The sequence below is a fragment of the Monodon monoceros genome, unplaced genomic scaffold (genome assembly GCF_005190385.1).
Source record: "Monodon monoceros isolate NGI ecotype Baffin Bay Population unplaced genomic scaffold, NGI_Narwhal_1 Super_Scaffold_4, whole genome shotgun sequence".
NCBI lineage: Eukaryota > Metazoa > Chordata > Mammalia > Artiodactyla > Monodontidae > Monodon > Monodon monoceros.
Window position 1 is genome coordinate 79,711,232 of NW_021703781.1, and position 10,047 is coordinate 79,721,278.

General features: G+C 49.4%; 1 protein-coding gene across 1 annotated transcript in view; it reads right to left on the bottom strand.

The window, feature by feature from the left end:
• LOC114883373 overlaps positions 1 to 9,764 on the bottom strand; it is a 47,453-nt gene extending 37,689 nt beyond the window's left edge. The window contains exons 1-2 of the mRNA XM_029201099.1: positions 9,620 to 9,764; positions 2,412 to 2,485 (exon numbers count right to left, since the gene is read on the bottom strand). Of these exons, the coding sequence (XP_029056932.1) occupies positions 2,412 to 2,485; positions 9,620 to 9,736 (191 nt within the window). The 5' untranslated portion in view covers positions 9,737 to 9,764. The remainder of the gene's footprint in view (positions 1 to 2,411; positions 2,486 to 9,619) is intronic.
• Between the last annotated feature and the right edge of the window lie 283 nt (positions 9,765 to 10,047).

The following is a 10,047-nucleotide window of genomic DNA, read 5'->3' on the forward strand; positions in this document are numbered from 1 at the left end:
ACACATGCAAAAGGACTGACTATACTACCCCCAGCAATGCAGCCCAAGGCAGGATAAATGGCCAAGGCCTACACAGTAGACAAGGAACTCAAAGCACCAAGAAGCTGTTGGGACTGATTCTGGTGTTCCGAATGCCTGTCATTTAATGCGTTTCATCATGGTTTAATTGGCTGTGTGTTTTCTTAGTTGTTCATAAAATTATAGTACAGTGGGCCCTCCATATCCATGGGTTTTGCATCTGTGGTTTCAACCAAATGCAAATACAATACTCAGCCATTTTACATAAGGGCCGTGAGCATCCTCGCATCTTGGTATCTACAGAGGTTCTGGAGCCAATCCCCAGGGTCAACTGTACCTCTTACAACTTCTAGCACTTAGATCGATGAACTAAAAAATGCTTAACTTAAGAAGGTTTTGCAAACCAGTATCTTTAGTGTGCAATTCACTAGAAATATTTTCTCTTTTGTTCTATTTCATTGTTTAAAAATTCTGGCCATGACCTACTAAACTGATTTCCTGGCCACTTGATAGGCTGTGGCCTGCAATTTGAAAAGATGCTGCTGGCAGCCACCTCCTCTACCACATGCAGGAACCCCACCCGGGAGGTGGGAGAGAGGCGTGGAGTCTGAACAAGTGCCGTCCAATAAAAATGCAACAGGAGCCACAGACACAGTTGAAAATTTTACACTTTTCACGTGAAAAGTGTAGAAAGAAGCAGGTGAAATTAATTTTCATACTATATTTCATTTAGCCCAACATATCAAAAGATACCACCTTAACACGCAAACAAATATGCAAAATTTCTTAATGAGCTATTTTATACCCTTTTCTTCCTATTAAGCCTCTGAAATCTTAGTTTACACTTAAGCCCACTTAGTTCAGACTAGACAGGTTTCAAGTGTCATAACATTAGAGAGCACATCTCTAGAGCCAGGGTGAGCAAACCTTTCGTGTAAAGGCCCAGGTAATAAATATCTTAGGCTCTGCCAGATGATGGTCTCTGGCACAACTGCTCAACCCTGCCTTGTTGTGTGAAAGCAGACACAGGTATCACTTAAATGCTTCTGCTCGTGTTCCCGTAACAATGCACTTACAAGAAAAGCCAGCAGGACAGATGTGGCCCGAGGGCCAGAGTTTGCCGACCCCTGATGCGGGTCACTCCCCGCCCGAAACCATCACCGTCTCAGGACTCTCCAGCTCAAGCCAACAAACCCTCTTTTTACCATTTGCTCAAGCGATCATCAAATTCCCAGTTAAGATCTACCGTCTCAAGCTCCTGCCTGCTGCGGCCGCTAGGCAGCCCTCAGCGGTGCCCTGGGTCAGAGTTTCCTCCCAGCTTTCTGTTCACTGCTCAGCCTTTGCTGCTTCCGCCCCCTTCCATCCGCAGTTCTCCTGAAAGCTTGGCGTCGCCTCTCCTCCCTCCCGCTCTCCCCATCTCCGTTTCTCTTCTAGGAGGCATTGGCTGGGTTCTCCTGCCTTTGAAAAGCATGGGGGAACGTGAGGTTGACTTCATGAAGGCACACTGTCTCTCATGGACTGGAACCCCCAGCCCAGACCAGAGAGTAGGGAGGCCTGTCGGGCTGGTTCAGGGAGAGCTGGCCAGACAGGCAGGAATGGCCCTCCTGCCCTCCAAGTGCACAGCCTGCGTCCGGGTCTACAGAAAAGCTCCCACTGCGTCCCTGGTCCCTGCTGCCTGGAGGCCCCAGCACCGCAGCATCCCTCATGGCTTGGTGTCAGCCAAATGGCTCCAACATCTGATTTTAGCTCGCTCAGCCCTGCACAGGAAATGATTTCCAAGTGACAAACATTAGCCTTGTGGCTCCCAAATGCCGGAAACAAGCGATCCCCAAGTGATGGTGGCAGGTAGCAGACCTCCCTAGGTTTCCCTGCCAGGTCCTCGCCTTTCCGTGGGCAATTCCTTGTCCCCAGCTGGCCTCCGATGCTGCGCGGGGCCGGGAGGGACCTGACCGATGAGTTGCTGCCCTGAGGGTTCTGGACTTGGAGCTCTGTCGGCTGAGGCAGACCCACTTGGGGGCCGTTGGCAGCCACGTGGAGAAAGCTGATGCGCCGCGCAAGTGAAGGGAACCAAGTGCAGGGAGCGGGGAGGCAGCTGGAGGGGCCTGGGGGCATTCGTGGCCCTGGATGTCACATCCAGCCCTGGTTTGTGCTTGCTTTCCTAGGGGCTGAGTGGCTCTTAGAGACACCTCCAAGTCCTTTCCACAAGCCCCTGGCTGCCTTAGCCAGCTCCCATTTTGTTCTGACCACTTGCAAATAAATGAGTCCTATTAAGTCCTATGTGATCTAATGCAAGTGGGCAAAGTGCAGTGAACGCACAGAGGGGAGAAAGGGGCAGGGACGGCCTGGGGGCTGCAGCCTGTCTGAGGCCAGAGGCCCGGGGCCTCCCTTCTTACCCGTGGTCCCGCAGTCCTGGGCTTGGTTTAGCCTCCCCTGCCTGGGGAAGGAAGCACCTGCTCGTCTTCCATCCCTGGGGAGAGAAGCAAGAAAAGAAGCCCTTCTCTTCAGAAAACACTTGTGACTTAGTTAATATCACACGCTGCTTTGGGGCATCACAGGGGTGAACTGGGGAGTGAGAAAGTCTCTCCAAGATGGGACAAAGGGGGCTGCTCTTCACAACATGCTTCCTGCACAGGGTTAAATCGTGTCTCCCCAGGTGCACGTCCACCCAGAACCTTGGAAGGTGACAATTGGCAATAGGTCTTTGCAGGTGTCATTGGTTAAAGATGAGGTCATTCTGGATTAGGGTGGGCCCCAAATCCAATGGCTGGTGTCCTTGTAAGGAGAGGAGAGACACACACAGAGGAACAGAACACACAGGGACAACGTCCACGTGACGATGGAGGAGCTGCCATCCGAGGAACCCCAGCGAATGCCATAAGCCAGGGAGGCAGGAAGGATGCCCTGCGGCGTCCAGAGGGAGGGCACTGCTGCCACCTTGGCTTCTGGCCTCCAGACCGTGAGAGAATAGATTCTGCTGTTTTAAGTTGCCCACTTCGTGGCACTTGGTTACAGCGGCCCCAGGACACTAGTGTGGGGAGCAACTCCTTAGTCGGGCCCCCCGCCAGGGCCCGGCGCCCACCTGGGCTTCTGGTTCTGAACTCTTAGCAGCCAGCGGCTCCCCTGACACACAGCCCTCACTCTGCTTCCTGCAGCTCTGCGGACTCCTGGACCTCCTGAAGAATCCGCTCTGTCCTGGGAAGCACCTGCCCACACCTGGAGACCCCCAGTGCCCCTTTACCTGGCTTCCCTTTGCCCTGTGAAAAAGGCTACTTTGACGGTGACCTCAGAGGATGCCAGTGCCTGTGTCTGCATCCGCCTCCCTCACGTACTGAGCTCCTGGCGGGGACCCCGGCCCTGGCCATCTCCACGCTTGGCCGGAGAGGACGCACTTAAGGAAGCATCAGTTGGGGCTTCGCCGGCAAAGCAGGGATTTGAGAAACAATTGTTCCTGTTCATCACGGGCCTGATGTATCCGTTCCAAACTCTTGTTGCCTGGATGGATTCATTTCTCCTCATGACATCTGACGGGGGTCATGCTCCGATCCCCATTTGGTGTGTGAGGTGACAGAGGCCTCACATGTCCAAGTGGTCCCGGCACCCCTGCCAGGAGATGGGGCCTTTCAAGAGGTGACTGAGGTTACAGGAGGTCACCAGGTCATCCGCTAGGACTGGTGTTCTTATGAGAAGAAACACTGGATACACGTGACCACAGAGGACAGACATGTGAGGACACAGGGAGGAGGTGGCCATCTACAAGGCAGGGAGAAAGGCCTCAGGAGAGCCAACCCTGCCCACACCTTGATCTTGGATGTCCAGCCTCCAGGACTGTGGGAAGATAAATTTCATCTTGTTTAAGCCCCCCAGCCTGTGGTACTTTGTTACAGCTGCCCTAGCAGACAAATACAGCAAAGCCTCCTTGATCTTATTTGTCCTTAAAATTCAATTTTTAAAATCGATTCATTGGTTGATACTCTGCCATATTCCAAGATGGGTGTGAGTGTTTCAAAATCTATGTTGACAGACCGAGGGTTGCCATGAACATTGTTGGAAGCTCCCCTGCCCCCCACCCCCAGGGCTGCAAGAATGATGCTCTCACCTTTCCAGGCCTGTGGCTCAGGGGCTCACGTTCCACGTGGTGGTTTCACGGGTACCAGTTTGCAGCCCTGATGATGGGTCACCGGTGGGAAGATGCCGTGACAGCACGTGGGCAGGTCACTGGTGTTGTGTCCAAAGCATTGTCAGTGTTTCCTCAGGTTTCACACTGCTTGTATGATACACAATAGAGGGTTTCGGCCTCTGAGCTCTTCAGATCCTTCTCCCACAAAATTTAGGAGGCACCCACGTGCCCCTGCAGAGTATTCTCTGTCAGGCAATTTCAAGGGATGCTCACAGAGGAGCTTTTTCCTCTTTTGAAATGCACTTAGAAATGGTTGTGTTGTTGAGGATTCCAAGTGCTCCCAAGTACTGGGATGTTCTCCCTAATGTGAAATGTTTTCCCCTCAAGCTCCCAAGAATTCATGCAAGCGTGCCCAGTGTTCAGGTTTGGATCAGATCTCCAGCGCTGGCTGCTGCAGCAGGGGGGTAGAGAAGTAATTCAGGCGTTCTAGTCGGGTGATGAAAACCGCTGCGTGCACATTGAGACACAGAAAAGGAGCAGCTGAAACCATTTCCTTGTGGGGTCCCAATGAGAAACAGGCCTGTTAGTCCCATGGATGCACGGAGGGGGCCAGACAGTGACGTGCGTGGCAGGTGAGCGCACTGAGCCAGGGCCAGGTGCTGAGGTCCTCTGCGCTTCTCTCCTCCAGCTGCGCTCCTGAGCGGGGAGGACTTGCCTGGGGACTTCCCCACACCTGTGGCTCGTCGGCCATAAAGGAGGTCCTATGAAGCCCCAGACCACCGAGTATAAACAAGTGCCCATGACCTGGACTCCAGGCCCAAGATCTGCCAGGGAGCACGGCCCCGGCCAGTGAGAGACAGGAGTCAGGTTGCGGCGTGACATTGGCCAATGCCACAGGCTATGCCTCAGAGCAGCAGGACCTGGGTGACACCCAGTGTCCTAATGGCTCACAGGGCTAAAGGGTCCTGAGTGAGGGGACACCCACACACCCTCCACCATGCTCACAGCCCCCAGGATTGTGAGATGAAAGCAGAATGGTGGTCTCGAGGGGCTGCAGGGCGAGGGAGAAACGGGGCATTTATTCATGGGTACAGAGTTTCGGCTTTGCAAGATGAACAGCTCCGGAGACTGACTGCAGAACACTGTAAATATACGTAGCACTACTGATCTATACACTTAAAAATGGTAAATTACACTGAAGACAGGGAATTTTTATGTTATGTGTATTTTACCACAATGAAAAAGAAATGAAAAAACAGCAAGTCCCAGCTGTAATAGTTAGCTTAAATAGGTTCCTTTAAAATCGTTACTTTAAAATGAAAACTCAGATAGGCTGGGCACAAATAGATGGAAAAAGACATGCCCTGAAACCAGTAAGCATAAGAAGGCTAGGCTGGCGACATTAACACCAGACAAAACAGAACTCAGATAGCAGTAAAAGAAAGGAGGAGGAACATCTCATCCTGACTAAAACGTCCACTCATCGGGCTCATCAGGCATGTGGACCCAGAGCCAGCACTCCGGTCCCCTGTCCACGGGCAGAGTCCCTGCTCTCTTTCCCTCTCTGGCTCCCCTGCCCCAGGTCAGGCAGAGTGGTAGGCTGTGCCCTGCCATCCCAGGAAGACAATCTCTGGCGAGGGCGGAATTGTCCAGAACTAACCTCTCGCTCGGGCTGCGTGTCCAAGTCAACAGCCTGCCCCTGGGCTCGGCCACCAGCCTGCCTGCACGGGCCCACGGGCCCCGCTCACAGACAGCATCCCAGGCTGCCGCCCAGAGCAGAGAGGCCAGAGGGGCTGGGCAGCGGCGGCCAGGCTTGCCCAAGGGAGGGTGTTCCTGGGAACTCTGCACTGGAAGGCACAGGGGAGCAGGGCAGAGGGGAGAGCCCCAGTCCTGAATCTGGGGTTTTCCTTCCTGTTTTAGTCAAAGCAGGTACCAGTATGTGAGGAGTGGACACAGCCCTGATGTGTCTGGACCTCAGGGCTCTGAGCATGGGGGAGGGTGTGTGGATGCCCCTCAGTACTCCGGGCTGTGAAGAAACATCTTTGCATAATGTCTTCAAGGTTCACCTATGTTGTAGCTTGTGTCAGGATTTCCTTCTTTTTAAGGCTGAATAATACTTCCTTGTATGTATTTACCACATTTTGCTTATCTTTTCACCCATCGATGGACATATAGGTGGCCGCCCACTTTTGACTACTGTGAATAATGCTGCTATGAACATGGTGTACAAATATCTGTTCAGGTCCTTGCTTTTCGTTCTTTTGGGTATATACGTAGAAGTGGAGTTGTCGGATCATACAGTAATTCTGTTTTTAGTTTTGAGTAATTACCACACTGTTTTACATGGCAGCTGTGCCATTGTACATTCCCACCAATAGTGCACAAGGATGCCAATTTTTCCACATCCTTGCAACCTGTTATTTTCTGGGTTTTTCACTGTTGCATCCTAATGAGTATGAGGTGTGGGTCTTGCTTTTTAAAGTCCATTCTGACACCCTCTGCCTTTTAACTGGCATGCTCAGTTCACTAAAATTTAATGTAATTTTTGATGTGGTCGGATTTAGGCTAATTTAAGTATTTGTTTTCTTTTTGTTCCCTCCGTTTTGTGTTCCTCATTTTCTGCCTTCTTCTGGATTAGTTGAATATTTTTTAAAAATCCATTTCAATTAACCTATTGTGTTTTAGCTATACCTCTGTACATTACACTATTAGTGGTTGCTTACAGATTAAAGTATACATAATATGCACCCTTGACTTTTCAGTCTAGTTAGAGTTAATACTGTAGCACCATAAGTAAAATGTAGAAACCTTATAATTGTATAGGTCCATATGTCCCCCCAGTCCTTTAATCTATAGTTGTCATGGGTATTGTATCCACATACATAATAAACCCCAGAAGAAAATGTTACAGCTTTTTGCTTTAAACAGTCTTATGGGTTTTTTTTTTGTGGTACGTGGGCCTCTCACTGTTGTGGCTACTCCCGTTGCGGAGCACAGGCTCCGGACGCGCAGGCTCAGTGGCCATGGCTCACGGGCCCAGCCGCTCCGCGGCATGTGGGATCTTCCCAGACCCGGGCACGAACCCACGTCCCCCACATTGGCAGGCAGACTCTCAACCACTGCGCCACCAGGGAAGCCCCAGTCTTATGTATTTTAAAGAAATTAAGATTTTAACATTCATTTATATGTACCCACATATTTCCCAGTTTTGATACTCTCCATTACTTCTCTAAAATCTGAATTCCCAACTGGTATCATTTCCCTTCAAAGAACTTCTTTTAGTAGTTCTCATAAATAGCAACAGATTCTCTGTTATTTAATCTGAAAACATTTTCCTTTTTGAAGGATACTGTCCCTGGTTATAGACTCCTAGGTTGACGGGTTTGTCTTTCAGCATCAAACACATCGTTCCACTGCCTTCTGGCCTCCATAGTTTTTGATGAGAAGTCTGCAGTCACTCAGATCGTATCCTTCACGTACAATGTGTACAGTTTTTCTTTGGCTGCTTCAGAGATAGCCTCTTCCTTTGATTTTCAGCAGTTTGACTATGATGCTCAGACATGGTTTTATTTATATTTATCTTGTTTGGGGGCTCACTGAGCCTTTTGAAATTCAAATTTAGGTGTTTCACCAAATTTAGGAAATGTCTTGGCCACTATAACTTTGAATACTTTTTTCTCCTACATTCTCTGCTTTCTCTCCTCTTGGGATTCAAATTGCATATGTGTTAGATGTTTTGATATTGTCCCACAGGTTCCCAGGGCTCTCTTCATTATTTTCAACCTGTTTTCTTTCTCTTCATCAGATTGGATGATTGACATTCATCTATATTGAAGTTCACTGACTCAGATTTTAATCTATTATCTCTGTTCTGGTAATAAGCCAATCCCCTGAATATTTTATTTCAAATATTTTTCAATTATTTTTTTCAGTTCTAGAATTTCTTTTTGGTTCTGATTTTTATAGTTTCTGTTTCTTAGCTGAGATTTCTTATCTCTTCTTTCACTGCCAGCATATTTTTCCTTACTTAATTGTGTGTAGTTATAATATCTTCTTTAAAGTTGTTGCCTTCTAATTCCAGCATCTTGGGGGTCACCTCAGGATTGTTCTCAGCTGATTGACTTTCCTCTGGAGACTGAGTCACATTTTCCTGTTTTGTTTTTTTTTCATATGTCAAGCAATTTTAGACTGTATCCTGAATGTCATGTGTTGGGAATGTTATGTTGCAGAGATTCTGGAGTCTATTCTAATCCTCCAGAGAATGTTGACTTTTTTGTTTTGGTAGGCAGTTAACATGACTGGACTTAAATTGCAAACTCTGTCTTTTGTATCAGCCCAAATCACAGTGCAGATCTTTTATTTTAGCTAAACTGCTTTGATTCTACCTACAAGCATGTGTGGTTCAGATATCAGTCAGAGATTTGGGTAGAGTTTTTTCTTTTTGTGCAGAGTTTTTAGTTTTTACATGCAAGAGGGTTAGGTCCAGTAGGAGTTTACTTGGCTATTACCCGTATGCTTGTTTCCAATGCACAGGTGTTTTGTTCACCTGTCACAAAGCTGGGAAGCCTCTGAGCAGATGACTCAGTGACAGGCAGAAACAGAAGAAATTAAGGAATAAAAGGTTAGCTCTCTCTAGGCCGAGGGCAGAGCCAGCTGTGGGCAAATCTGCCTGTATTAGTCTGCTCCGGCTGCTACCACTATGTGGCTCAAACAACAGAAATTCATGTTCTCACGGTCCTAGAGGCTGGAAGTCCAAAAGTAAGGTGTCAGCAGGTTTGGTTTCTTTCTGAGGTCTCTCTCCTCGGCATGTAGATGGCCGTCTTCTCCCTGTGTGTCTGTCTTTTCCCTCTGTGTGTGTCTGAATCTCCTCTTCCTATGAGGACAACAGTCATATTGGATTGGGACCGACCCTAATAACCTCGTTTTAACCTTAAATACCTTTAAAGACTCTTTCTCCAAATAGAGTCACATTCTGAGTTACCGGCAGCTAGGACTTCAATATATGAAGTTTGAGAAGGAAACAATTTATCTCATAACACTGCCCTTCAAAGGCTAAGGACTGCCCTCTCTTAAAAGACTGTAATTAATTCAGCTGATCCACCCAGTGGCACCGTGTTATCCCTATATTATGATGAGGAAACTGAGGCTCTGGAGGACGCGGTCATGGAGCTACTGAGTGGCACATCTGGTGCCCACTTCCCACATCAGCCTGTCTAACTGGGAGCCCATTTTGGGTCTTGGGCTCTGGTCCTCCAAGCCCAGTAGGTCGTGGGCACCACCACACACCTCAGGACCTCCCAACACAGTACCAAAAGTACCAACTGGGGCAGAGCCCATGTTGGACAGAGGGGTCCAGATAGTTCTGTGGGCTCTGTCTGTGGCTCAGAATTGCCTCCTGGCAGCACCAACAGCCTGACCCAGAGGCAGGCAGCTCTCTCCTCAGGCCCCCAGCACCAGGGCCGGAGCACTTCTAAAAGCCCTCACCTGAGAGGAGGGCTCCTCGCTCATCGGCAGCTGCCTTCTGGCTGTGTGGTGTTGTGAGCATCCAACGTCTCCATGGCCTGTATCTGACGACCCGAGCGAGAAGTGACGTGGCTCCATATGGGTGTGAATCACTGTACAGTGTCTGAGTTCCCAGAGGACGGCCTGGCTACACAGCCCACCGCAGGGACTGCTGCGGAAATGAAAGCTTCTAGCGATGTGTCCTCTACGCAATGGGGTTGGCTCTTCCGAGGTGTAGCTGGAGGGAAGATGCGACACCTGGAATGAACAGAATTGGAATGTTTGCGAAACTTGGCTTCAATGTCATGTTAAAGTGCAGATAATATTGAAGAGTCTGGACCAGCCCTGAGCCATGGGCCAGCCTGGACCAGCCCTGAGCCACCTGGAAGTCTGGGTGGAGATGGTGGAGG